At 40.4% G+C, this 17136-nt stretch overlaps 1 protein-coding gene across 3 annotated transcripts in view; it reads right to left on the bottom strand.

The window, feature by feature from the left end:
- The window catches only part of mcc (MCC regulator of WNT signaling pathway), a 122206-nt gene extending 105306 nt beyond the window's left edge, over positions 1-16900 (bottom strand). The window contains exons 1-4 of one of the 3 annotated variants that reach the window (XM_066659232.1): positions 16792-16900; positions 16520-16659; positions 10843-11147; positions 10330-10568 (exon numbers count right to left, since the gene is read on the bottom strand). In XM_066659232.1, coding sequence (XP_066515329.1) covers positions 10330-10568; positions 10843-11147; positions 16520-16644 — 669 coding nt within the window. In that variant the 5' untranslated portion in view covers positions 16645-16659; positions 16792-16900. Of the gene's footprint in view, positions 1-10329; positions 10569-10842; positions 11148-16519 lie in introns of all 3 variants that reach the window. The other 2 variants (XM_066659231.1, XM_066659233.1) reach the window with 2 other exon arrangements.
- Between the last annotated feature and the right edge of the window lie 236 nt (positions 16901-17136).

Genomic DNA, 17136 nt, shown 5'->3' with positions numbered 1-17136 from the left:
ATTAAATCCAAAAGTACATGTGAGTTTTGGTTTAGAAGATTTATATAATTATTATTATATATTATTATTGATACAACTTTAAAATAAAGGTTTAAAATACTTATAAAGGGTTATCAATGGTTTAAATTAGTTTAAACAATGGGTAAATAATTAGGTTAGAGTTTGGGTTATTTTTTGTCAAATACTGATAGCATCAGAGAAAATGTTTTTTTTCTGAAACTGAAAATTGAAACTTTGATATTTACGGAAAATATATAAGTAAAGAATAAACTAAGGACCTGAGAACGTGAATTTAGTCATTTCACATGTTAAGGTACGCCACATTATCATCAGTGTCTAAAAAGACATTCTATCTGTGGTAAATTGATTTAAATTGATGGTTAAATGGTTAAAGTTATGAACAAATATGTGCTAAAGCTGACAGAGTTAATGTCGACCGATGGTGAACACAATAACATAAGATCTGAGGTTTAACTGTAGGATGGAAGTGGGTTCACTATTTAGCAAACAACAGGTCACTCCTTCTATCTGTTTAATACATGATTATTTATGACTTTTAATGATAAACAGTTGACACATCCCACTTTGTAGATGTAAGGTCAGGGACAGGTGCCCATTTGTCGCTGCATAGTTTGCGTTGATTGTTCTCTAGTCCTTCATCAGTGGACACAGGACGCTGTCGGCTGGATGTTGTTGGTTGGTGTACTATTCTCAGTTCAGCAGTGACACTGAGGGTCACACCATCACCACTACCACCACATCAATGTCACTGCAGCGCTGAGAATGATCCACCATCCAAATCACACCGGCTCTGTGGTGGTCCTGAGTGTGTCCACATCACTGAAGAACAGGGTGAAAAGAGGATAGCAGTGTATGCAGAGCAACAGATGGACTACAGTGTGTAACTGTAGAACTACAGTGTTCTCCTGTATAAACAATGAAGCTCAGAAAATGGACAGAGTGAGTGCAGAGGTGGTGCTAATGTCATGGCTGATCAGTGTTTACAACAGACCTAACAGTAGGCATTTATGTATTTGCTACTGATAGAGATCAATAGATTTAAACAGTATTCTTGACCAAGCCTTTTGCACAGATTTCCACTGAACGGCGGGAAGTGTATCTGGAAAAAGATGTTTGTCTGGTTTTACACAGAAACCCTCTACAGGGAGTCACTGGATATGATCGCAAAAAAACCTACCCTTAGATATCCCCAGCATCTGACAGGTATATACTTACACACACCACTGTAGCTCTTGGCAAGCATCTGCCTTCAATTACAAACTTCAATTACACAGGTTCCCACACAGCTTTCAGAATTACGCTTCCCAGATCCAGAGCCCTGCAGACAAAATACTGCAGCTGTTGATTCAAAGCAAAAACTCTGACAATGTGGTTTGATAGAGACAAGGGCATGAGGTTTACAGAGCGAGAGCAGAGATACAGTTACACCAGTCTGAGCTGTCGTAGTCTAAATTAGCCCCCGGAGAAAGATTTGCATTCAGCACGCTATAGTTTCTCAAGCCTCTGTTGTCAAGCCTCTTAAAGATCTCTTCACAGGAGGTCGCCAGGTACGACAACAGGGGAATGACTGCAACAAATGTTCTCAGTACGCTGAGAGCCAGGAGAACACTCGGTCATCTAACCGCAAATCAAAGCTCCAGAAGGAAGAAGAGGGCCGAACCTGGAAAATGACAAATGACATTTTCATGACGTGGTGTGTTTATCAAAATAAGGGAATTCAGCCACGGGCGACGTGTATAATCTAAGTATCAATAGAATAGGATGCTCTGGAGAAGCCTAACAATGCCAAGCCCATTGCAGAGTGTCAGCTGGAGGTGTTTAAAGTCTTGAAACGTTGATGTGCACCATACCTCCTGTAGTTTTGGGATGAGTTGGCATGGAATTTGTGACATCAGATCGAATCACCTGTCCTTAGTTCTTGAGGCTGAATGCCATCAAATCCTCGCAGACATTTTCCAACGTTTTTATAAAGTCTGACCAAAACGCTGTTGCTGCAGTAAATAGTGATAAAAATGATGAGGCTATTAGATTCCAAGTACTTCTTTTCTATTGCATTTCTATTGGTTCATTCATTGGAATTTTCACAGTGTGAAGGACAGCTGCTGTGTTCAAAGGGTGTAGTCAACTAAAAATCAACAAAAATGGAGATACATGTAGTACCCATTATTTCAGAAGAATCGTTGAATAAGCAGACGTTCAAAAATCACTAGTGGTGCCACAATATAAAAAGGTTATGAGTATGTTATGCATGTTCTTTACAGATATTAAGAAAATTATGATCATCATTTTAATCTTTGATCTTTGTATCACTCAGCCCTAGGTAGAGGTTCAGCACAAACTTTACAGCCCTCCAGGGAAGAGCCAGATGTCAAATCCGTTACTTTCTACAGAAGTGAAAAGAGGAAGGGAAAGTGTAAAAAGCACAGAGTAAATCCCAGAAACACACAGAGCGCAGGCAAGGGTCGTAACACTTGGGAGTCTGGCATTTTCTGAAACATATCTGCAGTATTTTCCCAGCACTGTTCACTTGTGAAAACTCGCCCCATGGGTTTTCATTACGGCCTGGAGAGGACACTGCTGCTGACCTTATGTGCAGTGGAAAAAAATTAAAGTAACAAAGACTTTCTTGAACAATAGGTGGAGCGTCCTTTAGCTGCCCTCAACATCCCGGATCATTTTCATTACGGCTGAGGAATATCTTAAATGGTAATGAATTATGCCACAATATTTCTAGGTTTTAACCTTGTGAACATTCATTCATTCATTCATTCATCTACTCTAAGTGCTCCATCATGAAACGGGTCGTGGTGGGTCTAAAGCCGACCCACAGTGACTGGGCACACGGAAGGAACACACTCTAGATAGGACACCAGTCCATCACACATTCACCCTGTCACACTCACTGACTCACACACACACCTGTGGACAATTACACACATTCACCCAGTCACTCCCTGTGGGCCAATTCGCACATTTTCCCAGTCACTCATATACTCACACCTGTACACAATCATGACTCACTCCGTCACTCAAACCTGAGGACAAATTCGCATAGCCATTCTACACATCCCACTCCTCACAGGTAGTGGCCTGAGATAAGGATCAAACACTAAACCACAACCCTGCTGGTGGTGTTTGAGTGGTTTGGGGAGGGGGTGTTCATTCCCCATTTTGTGCTCTATTAATGATCATGCTCCCTCAGGGCTTTTAACACCCACCCCCTTAAAGAGAATCTAAGTTATTGTGGATGAAAAAAATAGGCTCCTGCTAATGAATTAATCCTTCACGTGTAGCTCCTGGGTTCCTCACATAATTTAATGCAATGCCACATTCATTTTGGAACAATGCTTTTTAGAAGTATCATGTAGCTTTCATTTCAGTTGCACTTCTTGAACTCTAAACTTCCTAGAACTGGTGCTGCATGCTCCAAAAGTTTATGTTCAGCTCAGCACATCTTCCACCATTAATTTCATCCCCCTTTCTTTCTCTATAATGCTGTAGGTCAGTTCCCTCCGAGCAGCTCTACAACCTGCTCCATTTCTGTTAATGTACTCACAGCATGTGTGTGTGTGTGTGTGTGTGTGTGTGTGTGTGTGTGGGCAGGGTGACCTACACGCTGCCATCAAACTTCGTCAGCCCTGTAACTAGCCCGCAAGGTCTTCATCCAGCCGAGCTCATCAACAGTCAGCACACAGGCTCAGGCACACACACGCACACACGCTTTAATACACATGCTGCGCAATCACCCAGACATAGGCGGGCCAGCCTAGGGGACCATTACTGCTATGCACAATTACTTTCACAATATGGTTTTATAACCTCTTCAGTGGTTTAGAGGTCGCCTAAGTATGATTGGAGTGAACTCCAGCGGGCCGGCAGAAGTCCGTTTGGATGCTCCACCAATGCAATTTGAACAGAAATCAGCATTCGATTGGGTATTGGAGTGTGGAAAAGTGCTCGAGGCCACAAAACGCCCGGAGCCTTGAGTTAATATTCATGGGGCATAAATGGCCATCTCTCCGAAGGTAAGCTTATAGTGCTGTAATATATACTGCCTAGAATAACACTGCTGCTCCGGCTGAAAAAAGAGAAGAGAGAAAAAGAGAGAGAGAGAAAGGGAAAGCACAGACAGAGAGGAAGACTGGTGAGAACAGAGAAAGTACAGGCAGTGGACCAGAAGTGTAGCGAAAGTTGAGAGAACACAGGTGAACTGAGGAAGAAGGATTGTGAAAACATACAGGGGGTAAAAAAGCGAGGGGGGGATAGACAGTGAGAGAGGGAGACAGTGAACAAGGCCAAGAGAAAAAGACAGAGGGGGGTGTGAGGGGGGGGGGGGCAAAAAGTGACAGAGACAGCGAGAAAGAGCAGGGACTTGTAAAATCAATCATTCATACATTCATTCGTCCGTTTCCTAAAACGTTTCTTCCTGATAAGGGTCACAGTGGGTCTGGTTTGAAGCTACAACCTTCATTTTTTTCATTCATTATCTCTAACCCTTATCCAGTTCAGGGTCGCGGTGGGTCCAGAGCCTACCTGGAATCACTGGGCGCAAGGCGGGAATACACCCTGGAGGGGGCGCCAGTCCTTCACAGGACATGAACCTACAACCCCAAAAACTAATTCTCATGTAGTGAGCAAAGGGTTATTCAGCATTTCACATCTTTAATAACTTACTGTTTATCAGTTTTATCTGCATCATATTTTGTAAGTGTGTATTTACCAGCCGCTATGAAACAACTGTTTAGATGTTGTTACTGCTTTTGTTTATAATCATTCATCAAATATGACAAAACAAAGTCATTTTAAAAAATAAATGTTTACCAAACATCAAGAAACAATGTCTTCTTTACAGAGTTTAGCCAACATTATTTGTTCTGGTATAAATTAGTGAGTTTGTCTCTTAATGTGGCCAACAACAGCCTACTTTCATAGAAAACTCCTTTTTTATTGACAATACACTTTTATTGTGATCTTAAAAACAAGCAAATACACTCCTGTGGTCTTTTACTATAGTAAATGCATCATCAAGTATCAGTTTTTAATCAGTCAAATTTAAACGTCTGCCTGACTGAGTTTTGTTTAAGTGATTGTCATACTTGTGGTATCAGTGTGATTGCCGGGTCACTGTGAATCCCAACTTATCCTTGGAGATAACTTTATAAAAATGTAACAGCAAGTAAGTACACTCAGCCCAGTTCAAATACAAACAGCACTGCAACCAAAGAGAAACCATCTCTGCTTAATTCAGCCTCAAATCAAAACCAAATCCGCTCTCCCAGAGCTCCAGCTCAAAGTCAGGAGCTGGCTTAGATGGAAGCAATTATTACCTGATGGTTAAAGCCCACCTGCGGAGTCCTAAAGAGTGCTATAAAGACATGCCTACGGCAATACATGCCATAGAAAAAACACTGGAGATGTGTAAGAGAAATTCACAACCCTGTTCTCTCTCTGGACGTTACCTTACTGTGGCCGTCTCCTACACTCTGAGCTTCATAAATAATTGTGTGGCTTTGATTAGTGTCATACAAAGGTCCAAAGAAAGATGAGACCAGTAACAATTCAGTTTAATGCCAGTGCATTTAAAGAGAAGGACATTGGTGGATATTAAAAGCAATGTAGATGATTCTGTATAGCTACTACTCTCACAGCAAACCCCCCTTTTTCATTCACAAGCTGTGCATCTTTTAAGGTGTAATGGTATGTTTAAGTATAATAAATAAGTCTGTAGCTTGTACGCGGTTGAAGTTTTATATTAAGTAACCCGTAACAGCCAAAAATAAGTCTACATTACCCACCTATGAAGCAGAAAAAGGCCAACATTGTCGTCTCTTTTCATGCTTTTCAACATTCAGAGGTCTCTCCACAATCCAATCACTGCCAGATGGTGTTTCTCCGCCTTGACTCAGGCAGTATCACACAGAGAAACGGAGAACGTTTTAGATGGAGAATATATGTTTTTCTTACCCATTAAATGAGCTAGTGTTGCATACAAACATCTGAGCTTTTTCCAGCATGTAAACAAACCCGGAAAACTAGCAAATGGATTAAAATTGTAAACATCACCTTTAAGGACTGGAAGCATTATAAAATAAGTGGGTAATTACTACTGTATACTGTACAATGCTCCTCAATTTTTGAGGTAGTAACATCATCCTTCTCTTTCTCCATTTTCCCTATAACCCCATAGGACTCTCATTGCTGTAGCTTAGTGTTCCTGCTCGAGCTGGGAAATGAACCTGGACTGGTGTGTGGGTGTGTGTGTGTGGGTGTGTGTGTGTGTGTGTGTGTAAAGGGAAACAGACACTGGCTGCTACAAACTGAAGACACCAGCAGAGCTCACCACAGCACTGCACCACACAGCCACTTAATGATAGCTTCCTAGATGCGTTCCATGTTGTAGGCCACACTGCATTGCGTCATATGATGGATGATGTCCTATAATCTTTAAAGCAGTGTGTTGGTCTTTGGCTTCCCCTCACAAAACCAGTCCACTGCATGTTGACTTCTCCACCTTATCTCCATGCTGATCTAGATTAACAAAAGCTCAGCCGACAGCGGGTGGCATTTCTGGCCCAGTCAGCATCCTCCAGAAGACGTATTTATCCGGGAGTGATTAGCGAGGTTGCAGCTCCAAGCTCTTAGCCTAACGAGGCCGATAATGAGATGGAGCCCAACGGCCTGTGACAGACATGAATCACTGTGGCGATGGATGAGGCAGCACTGATGGGATTGGCTGATCTTGTTGTGGTAAGCACATTGGGGAGGGGTTCAAATGCCAAAGCTTTTTGTCAACGTTCTTCTTCTGACATTAACTGGAGCTAAAAGCCAGGTGTTCTTAAACGGGATTGGATCTTGATAAATTACACAAAAGGACGGCACCGACAGAGACTCTGGGAAGGATAAGACAAACTACACTGGTAATGCATCTATTAGGTTATCTCTTACTAAACTAATCTAAGAATCTAGCACAACACTGGACTTTTGACTTACTTTGCAGGCTATTTACATTCACTCTCTTTCATGGAAACCGCCAGTGATCAAAACACTGACCTGTTTTATAAGAGCGCACAAGCTACTCTTACTGCTTTTATTCTGAAATGAATAACACATTTTTCACATGACCCCGAAATGCTAAATGTTAAAATACGTATTTAACAGCAATAATAACACAGTAAAGTCCATAGCAATAATAAACTGCATTTACACACAGTACTGATGTGTTAATACAATTATAACAACAATAAAAATATACGCCACAAACCCCAACAACCAAATTTCCAAGAATGTTGGGACACTGTCTGTACACTATATGTGAATAAAACCTTAATGCAAAGATATGCAAATGATTTAAAACCTACATTTATAGAAAAATATTACAAAGACAATGTTTCAAATAAACTGGGAAACTGTTATAGTTTTTTCCACTTTATAAATATTGTCTTTGTATAATTTCAGTGGTTTAAATGCACATTTGCACATCATTGTGTTTAATATTTAATATTTAATTTAATATTTGTGTTTACATTCTGCACAGCATCCACCACGTTTCTGGAAATGGGGTTTGTTTTGGGGCACTGACTTTTAAGGGTAAACTGGACTGGATCTTGATAAAGAGGCCAGAGGCTTTTGACTGATGGGGCATTAGGGCAATGGGGGGAAAGAGCAGGGCAAAGTAGAGGATAATGGGATTTGGTGTCAGCATGGAGTCAGACAGCACGAAGGGATCGGACGGATCGTCCCAGAGAATGAAAGGGGAAGGTCCACAACAGCCATCTGTCTGATCTCTTTAGCCCACTGATCAATTACCAGGGCCCTTTTGGCCTGTCGCTCGTTACAGCAGCAGTAAGTGGAAGGAGATTAAAATTGCCAACGGTTTCTATTATGGAACTGTATTTTATTCACATATTAACTTCCACTTTCCATTAGCTTTGCAAAACGGTGTATCTGAGTGACAGTTCATTTAAAAACCTGCCCTGAGGAGCTGTGTTAGAGGTGATATAATGTGCTTGTAAGTGTCATGAGATAACTTTGGAAAGTGAAACCTTGCTGCCACACGAAGACAGGTATTAAATTAAAGATATTTCAGATGGTGGTCACTGCACACAATGCTTCAGCCTGTGACACTTATCTCTAAGGAGGACATTGAGGAGAGAAGAATAAACCCTGAAGTATAACAATAAAGAACTGAATAAGATTTAAAATATTGCAGAAACAGACTTGACAACATAAAAATGACTTGAAACAAACTGGGCCACTCTAGAGCAGCCACACGTGCGTTTAAGATCACTACGATCAATACCACCGTTTACTGCAGGGGAGAGCAAGTGTCACAATCTTTTGGCCAAATAATGTATAATAAACAATCATAGACTACAAATAAATAAATCAGGGGCCGAATTCTCAAAAGCGACTTAATAATAAATTGTTCTAAATTTAGTTTTTTTATACTTAAAGGACACTACATAATATTTCTACCTAAAATTACCGCTTCAAAATCATTGTAACAGAGAGAACAGGGCCTCTGTTGTTGCTACTCAGGGCTCAGCACTGCAGAAACAGCACTATGTAACTATTGAAGGAGAGTCGGAAACCACCCCTCCCCCACCGATATCAGTACTGTGATTAGGGGGAGCACAAGGAGCAAAAAACCTAAACCTTACCTAGTGTCCCTTTAAGATATACATTAAGATGGTTAGTTATTCTTTAAAAATCTTGTTAAGAATTTTCAAAATTTTTTTAAACTAATTCTTCTATTCATTTCTTAACTAAAATATTCTAAACATTTCTCTTAAGAAATTTTCTAAGAACAACTGGTGTTCTGGTAAAAATATATGCTCTTAACTGTTATCTTAACAGTGGAGTTTGAGTTCCTAACTTGTGTTGATTACTAGTCAGAAAACATGCTATTTCTTACTAATTCAAGGAATAAGGTTTAAAAGACCTTTGCCCAGATTATACTAGCGATAGGCTACGTAGCTGCATTACGGAGGTTTATAGTGTCGGATGAGTTCAAATTCGATCACATTTACAAGAATAACGGTACTTCAAAATTTGAGTTTAGCTTATTGCTGGGCTATTGTCATGAATAATGTTTGTTATTTAGCTAGCTAGATGCTGTCATAACAGTCAGTCATAATGGTGTTTTACCGCGGCGTTGTTCAGCTGTTGTCCACTAGTGACGTCACGGTTCCGTTCAAGAATTTCCGTAGCGAGCTCTGGTTTTTCCGTTAATTTAATAAAATTGTCAGTTTTAAAGCAAATTAAGCTGCTATTTTCATTTTAATTCATACTTATATATGTCAGTAACTACAATAATGTGAAATGTTCATGGAGGTCCATTAAGTGGTGCTTAGCCTTTAAATGCAGTCCTTACAAATTACCTACAGAAGGAAAGAATTGCTTTTTAAGAGGTGTTTTTCTTGAGAAAGCTTTTGTGAATCCAGCCCCTGAACTGTATTATTTTACCTGTTTCTCTGTACTATTTTGTTTTCTTAAACCCTTTTTCCTTTCAGTGTGACTGTTGCCATGTTTCTCCACATTCCAGAGGACATTAATCAAGTTCCAGGATTTTAAGGAGGAGGTCCACATTCCCACACAGCGTTTCAGTAAATATTTAATGAATTGAATGGTGTTGTGTATTAAAGCCACAACTAAAGGATAAGGGCTCCTCTTCAAACGCAGCGTTTACAATCAGAAGCTGTGAAATTCTGAATATTCAGCCTCAGCTCACACTCAAGACTGAGATACGGTGCATTTACAGCGTTGATATGAAGCAAAAAATATGCATAACCAATTTTTACGGTACGTCATGCAGAAATCGTGATATTCACACAAATGTGTGCTCCACTAGGTGTGTATTTACTTGTTTGATGAAATGAAATGCCTTCAAAAACCCTTAAGAGTGTGTGAAACAGACGGAATGTCACAAGTTTCTTTTGCACTGATCCAGGATCAGCTTCTATAACTATATCCTCACAAGAGAAAAATCTTAAACTGGTCCCGAATCAGGGATCAGGAAGAAGATTAGGCCACTTTTATTCCATAAAGCAATCATAGAACACACCACAGAATGGCAAAACCATTGGGACACTGCCCCCACGTGTGTACTGCACCTTCCGATCTCCCATCCTGCACTGAGCTTAAAACAACATTGGAGCTGGATTTGTTTCGGAAAGTGAGTAAAAATATAGGAATATTAAAAGGGAGAAAATAATCTCTGTCTTTGCTTAGCACTGCAGAATCTGCACTATGTAACTTCTGGAAGCACGCTGTACAGAGGGATAAATCATATCTCAGAGTCTCACTCACCGTGTTGGTCACATCCAGACAGCCTGACCCTACAGTGGTGCTCCTGGCTGAGGGCTGAGAGAGGAGCTTGTGAAGGCCAACAGGAGGCTCCAGAACTCCGCTGGGCTGGTCCAGAAACTTCTGCAGCAGCACTGAAGACTGCTGGAGCCGCCGCTGTGGAGGAGATGGCAGGTCTGGACTCTGTAGATCTCTGGCCCCTGAGTCATACTCCCAGCTTTCTTTAGCCCCGGAGAATGCACCTGAGAAACACAATCATATATCAGACGAGCACTATATGAACTGCAAATAATGGATTTATACTGGTACTGCAATTATACTTAACACTTTATCTGTGATTGATCCAGAAATAGACTAAAACACAGTAAATTGGTGCAAAAATACTTGGTTGGGATGCTCAGAGAATTTTGGAATGAATTTTGGTTCACACACAGTGAACCAATGTGGGGGAAATTATTCTAATTCAATATTAATAACGACATCCAGTTTTGTAATTCACATGGAAATGAGGTAAACCTTTTAATCCAGAAAGATCTGTGGAGCACTGCTCATTCTCCCTCCCCTCGCTCAACCCACCCAGACTGTTCTCGCTGCTGGTGGGCCAGGAGGCGATGCGTTCTCGAAGCTTCCTCTTATCCGAGTCGCTGGACAGGAGGGACAGCAGGCCCTCCTCTTTGTGGATTTCGCTGACCAGCTGCATGCGGCACCGCGTAAAGTCATCGAAAGAAATCCTTCCCAACTCGTCCGCTCCTAGCTGACACATGATCTCAGCCACTGAGTCCTCCATGTTCAGCTGCCTGCACACCATCAACAGGTCGTTCCTGAGGAGGGAAAAAAAGAGGGATGAAGGAAGACAGAGAGGGAATGAGTTTATTTCTATCTGCAATCAAAACTGCTCTTTATAAGTTTAAACGATAAAAAAAAAAACACACACACACACACACACACACACACACAATTGTCTAAGCATATGCCCCATCACCAGAAGATCACAGGTTTAATTCCAGGTGATGCCTCATCCATCCAAAGCTGGGAGCCCTAGAGACCACACCTGGCCTTACTCTCTATGTGGGTAGGATGCCCCCCCTCATCATTATCAGATGATAGACAGATTGGGACAGTTTGTGTTCTACTACAACATGCAAAAATATTCAATGGTGTTGCATCATCATTGTTCACAAAGAAGCAGTGGACTGGCCTCACATGTTTTGGAGGAAGCATGTGTTCACCACCATCTTCCTGACAGTCAGAAGAGACTCACAGAGACATTTATTTATTTATTTATTTATTTACCTCCTCCTTGTGTAAAGCGACCTTGGGTATTATTATTATATTGGAGACAACTAGTAACTGGGGAGGAAATTCGGGGGAAAAAAAAACAATTACAATTACAGATCAAATTTCCCCAGAAAATAGAAAATAAAACATTTACAATCAAGCATTCTGGTGATTGTACATTCAAAATATAGCTAGTCACTTACATTTTAATATATTTCATTAAATATTATATTTAGAATCTGTTGTTAAAACTAATGAAGCTGAAAAAAATCAGTTTTACACCTTTTACTATACTTTTTGGGGGTTTTTTTGGTCATTTTTTTCAGAAATTCTTGAGCCAAATGCTTTTAGCTGCTGTGAAGTCGCAGGAAAAGATCATGTGATGATTAGTAAGAGCCTGTAAAGCCACTTTCTCGTCTGGGCATAAGCACAAAGCAAATATTTACCCACAGTCAATTAGAACAGATTTACTTTGGTGCTAAACAGCACTTAGCACCCAAACAAACCTCAGTGGAGATGAGGTCAAGTTAAGTTATGTGTGTAAAAGATCACCAGCATGGAATTCATGCTTCAACAGCAAACCCTATTTTTGTTGGTTTTTTTTGCTGTCTTCATTAGTACCAAAGATCTCGAATGTAGCTCCGTGAAATGATGTTTATCTGAAGGCTTCACAGCAGAGATACACAGATATTGTTGAGTTGTTTTTAAATAATAATTTAACAAATACATAAAGGATTCTGATGTGAAGCACAATAGCACCCCCTTGTGGAACAGTCCATAAACGTGAGTGAGCAAGTGAGAAATTGTGGCTTTTGTGGTGCAGTTTGTAATTCTGAGAAAGCTGAGTAACTGAGTGAATATGTATGTCATGGAGGGAGCCAGTAAGTGAGCGCATGAGTGAGCTATAAGCAACTCCTGTAATACATTAAAAGAGGCAGCACTGAAAAGCTGAGTTTGTGCTGAGGATACAGATTATTTAGTCTCCAAGTTATAGCTGAAAATATAAATATATGCCTCTCTTCTCTGAAGAGTGAAATACAGGTTTTATCCATCACCATCTTAATACAAAAATAATACCATCAACTGTTGTCTCCACAATGACTATATCACCGAAATCTAATGGCCAGAGGTTGTGAGTTTCCTCTGTGGAGGACCACCTTCCCATCTCTAAAACTACTGAAACCTTAAAACAGATTCCTTACCCTTCATTGCCTGACATAAGACTAAACTGAATTCCCTCAGAGCTAGCTAACAGTAACATTACCAAAAATGAACAGTACATTTGGCCTAACTCCACTGCTCCTACCAGGGAACATTAAGAAATCCCAGCCAGAGATTTTTAACCCAGGCCCTAGGCTAATACCTCAGGCAAAAGGTTCTCAACCTAGGAAAGACCATTTGTCTGCTGGAGTTCCTATAAGCTCCAGTAATCAGAGGGTTTGGCTGTGATTATTATGTGTTTTGTGCTGTAACTTAATAACTTTCTCTGAACTTTGAGGCCAATGCAGGGACTTGCAGGCATTTCCTGCCCCTAGAGCTAATTTCTGAAGCCCCTTTCTGATGTGACGTCACAGGCGAGTGTTTGATGTTCCTAAGAACACAAAGTGCACCACTTTGATCACGCTTTGTTCACACAGAGGTGAGAAAGTTGTGGCGATGGTGCACTGTGCTGCAAAACCGAAAGAGCCCAGGGCTTGCAGGGTTAACCAGAGTCCGGCTGCACTTAAATTAACAACATAAAAGAGTTCAGCTGGTGTTAAAATGTGGGGAACTACACTGAAGAGTACATACATAGAAGAAAAATCTAAACCATAAATAATATGTTTACTTGGTGTCAGATGAGCTAGCCAAATTCTTAACCTAAGGCGCTGGTGTCCTCAAACCAATGACACCAAAGTGTGTGCTGTACTGGTAAGAGTGGATCAGACAGAGCAGTGCTGCTGGCGATTTTAAACACTGCCCACTCACTATCCACTGCATTAGACACACCAACAATGTTGGTCCACCTTGAAGATGTAAAGTCTGAGACAGTAGCTCATGTGTTTCTGCAGTTTGTTGTGGTCGTTCTCTAGTCCTTTATCAGTGATCACATGATGCTGTTAGCTGGATGTTTTTGGTTGGTGGACTATTCTCCAGCACGGACATTGAGGGGTTTAAAAACTCAAGGAGCAACTGCTGTGTCTGATCCACTCATGCCAGTGTCACCAAATCAGCTTGCCTTATGATACCTGAGAAAAAGTGTTTCTTTTTATTATTGTAAGTGCAGTCCTATTCGTTTAGGCATCAGATATTTTGAGATTTAAAAAGCAGTATCTGAGCAGTCAGTGTTTATTTGCTAAAAACAAACAAACAAACAGCTAGGGTCCCTATCAGTGGCTCCCACCAAGGTTGTAAGAAACCTAGGTGTCATGGTTGACGACCAGCTGACCTTCGCAGATCATGTTACCGCTGTAGCTCGATCGTGCCGCTTCTCCCTATTCAACATAAGGAAGATTAGGCCATACCTAACTAATGCGGCTGCATTTAATCCCTCTGTTTCTGATTAGCCCTTGTTTTTTTTTTTTTTTTTTTTTTGTTCCTGTTTTGTATCATTGTATGTTATGTAGTGTTATGGATGTGATTGTCTTTATGTGTTCATCATCTGATTGTAACAGCGTCTTTGGGTTACTGAAAAGCGCTTTAAAAATTCCATTTATTATTATTATTATTATTAGTTGAGCTGCATTGGCTACCCTTAGCTGCTCGCATCAAATTCAAATCACTAATGATGGCCTTCAGAGTATTCACTGGTTCTGCTCCCATCTACCTCAATAGACTCTTAAAACCATACGTTAGCGCCCGCCCTCTCCGTTCCTCAAAGGAGCACCAACTAACACGACCAACCCCCCGTACAGGTCAGTCGAGGCTATTCTCATCTCTGGTACCACGCTGGTGGAACGAGCTTCCAAGCACTATCAGAGCAACAGAAACCCTCTCTGCATTCAAGAAATCATTGAAAACCCAACTCTTCTGAGAGTATCTTTTGCACTGAATGTCTTTCTTAATAATGCACTTATTACTTCCTGGCATACTGCACTTAATGTAAGGTATTTTGCATAATTTGTGCTGTAGTTCGAATGTTAGCTCCTCTTTTGTAAGTCGCTTTGGATAAAAGCGTCTGCCAAATGCATAAATGTAATGTAAATGTAAATGTAATGTAATGTAAACAAATAACGCCGAACATTAGAATAAAACCAAATAACATTATTCTACTAATAAGAATGTGCTGGTTTAACTTTTTCCAAATCTCTCCTCCTTATTTGAGGTTATCATCCAATACCAAGTTTTATCAGTTAATAAAGAATTATTTTAAATAATGTGTGCTTTTGATTTAACAAATTCATGCAAATCAAGGAGAATCTGAACAAAACATTGTTCTTCAAACTCACTCACAGCTACTACTTTATAGAAAAAATATCGTATATGTCTTATTTGTTTTATATTGTTTTTTTTTAATTATTATTTACTGTGATTATATATAATTTTATACAAGCACCACGCTCACTGAGAAGGCATTATGCTGCTAGTCCATGCGTTTGTAACTTCCAGACTCGACTACTGCAATGCTCTGTTGTATGGCCTCTTGCTCAGGCTTTGAGCAGGCTGCAGTATGGGCAGAATTCTGCTGCTAGGGTGCTGACCCATACAAGATCCTGGGAGCATATTACTCCAGCCCTAAATCGTCTTCATTGGCTCCCAGTGCAGTACCGTATTAAGTTCAAATTGCTTGTGCTGGTGTTTAAATCCTTGCATGACCTTGCCCTTTCTTATCTAAGTAGTTTAGCTTGAGGTCCCACATTTTAAGCTAAGCACCACTGGAAATAGAGCATTTCGTGTGGTGGGTCCAAAGCGGTGGAATAGTCTTCCTGATGAACTGTGAGCTTGTTCATCTGTAGATGTCTTTAAAACCAGACTTAAAACTCATCTTTTTAAACTTGAATATGGATGATATTGTGTATGTGTTTATGTTTATGTTTATGTATGTGTCTATGTATATAGTCTATGTTTATTTTTATTTTATTATCTATTGTACAGTGCCCTTGGGTCTCTTGAAAGGCGCTTTTTCAAATAAAAATTTTATTATTATTATATTATTATTAGTTTAAATATATATAATTATCATTGGTGCCTAAAACCTCTGCACAGTACTGTAGCTTCGCAGATGAACACCTTCATAACGTTACCGTCAGGTGTCTTGTTTTTTTGAATGTATGCTGGTTTGGTTTTTAAAGGGTACTTGTGGAAAGTCACTGTAAGTTTTAGTAGCCATTGCAGCTAACCCAAGTACAGTCACCACAGGACCGTGAGCTCGGAAGTCACCGCTACTTAACACTTATTACTTATGAAAAAGACTAATTAAGTATATATTAACCACATCGTGAGCTAAACCAAGCCTTAAATGTGATTAAATAAGGCGTTTGTGTTTGACAGCGAAGATATATTAATTAGACAACATTAACTTATGTAAAAAAAAGTCAAAATGTGAAACGCTGCTCGAGGACTTCGGGCTGTGTGTCAACATGGCTCTCAGCTCCCTGCATAGTGCGCTTTAGAAGTTAAGACACTGACATCCGAATAGTTGTAAGATATATGAATGTTTACGTGGAGAGAAACCAAAAAACGTTAAATGAATAAAGGCAATTTACTGTATAAACGGCACAGTATAGCAGAGCTCTATAAATATTGTTGATACCTACTTAGTGCATCATGTAGGGAGTAACACGCGATTTGGTGCGGACCCTTACAGTTTCAAATCTCCAGAGTGCAAATTCGAAGCTAAAGTACAGTTTAAATTGACGTAAATCAGACTTAGACTCAAATAACTTCTGCATTGAACTGTGTACCATAACTAGATTTTGTCAGGAATTATTTTTACCGGTTAATAAAGCCGTCTCCGTCTCCGTCGCATGTTTGAAAGAGACGGCGGATCCGTTCCTCTTCGCCGGTGCTTGACGAGGCGCTGCTGCCGCCGCTGGGGCTCTCTCCGCCGGTTGCCGCCATGACCTCTCCACGGAGCTGGAGGAAAGAGAAATCAACTAAAACCCGGCTCCTAACGCACTCTCTGCATCTAGTTTTATACTAATAAACCAAACCGAGCTATACATGGGTTCACTTTAAAATGAAGGCTGAGTTTACGGTCATTTCCACCTGTTAAAGTTGTTGCATTTTTGGGGTGAAGCATTGAGTTGCTGATGGTAAAGTGGGTTGGTCCTTTACTGAGGGCTGTGCATTAAACTCTCAGTTACTTCACTTTCCTGGTTTTACACTACACCAACATGTAACGGTCATTAATTAAATCCATAAAACTCATCTATTCATTAAATCACATATAGGTTATTCCCAAGAAAATGTCCTCTAAATCCTTACAAGTGGTTTAGATACTACACCATCTAGATTCAGTACTTGCAGAAGAACATGGAATACCCTTCTGTCTCCACCCACCACTCAGCTCAAAAGTCCCCTCCGGTTGGTGGGATTGGTTCCTTAGGTTTA

This window comes from Hoplias malabaricus, chromosome 2, assembly GCF_029633855.1.
Source record: "Hoplias malabaricus isolate fHopMal1 chromosome 2, fHopMal1.hap1, whole genome shotgun sequence".
NCBI lineage: Eukaryota > Metazoa > Chordata > Actinopteri > Characiformes > Erythrinidae > Hoplias > Hoplias malabaricus.
This window is presented reverse-complemented; position numbering and strand designations above follow the sequence as displayed.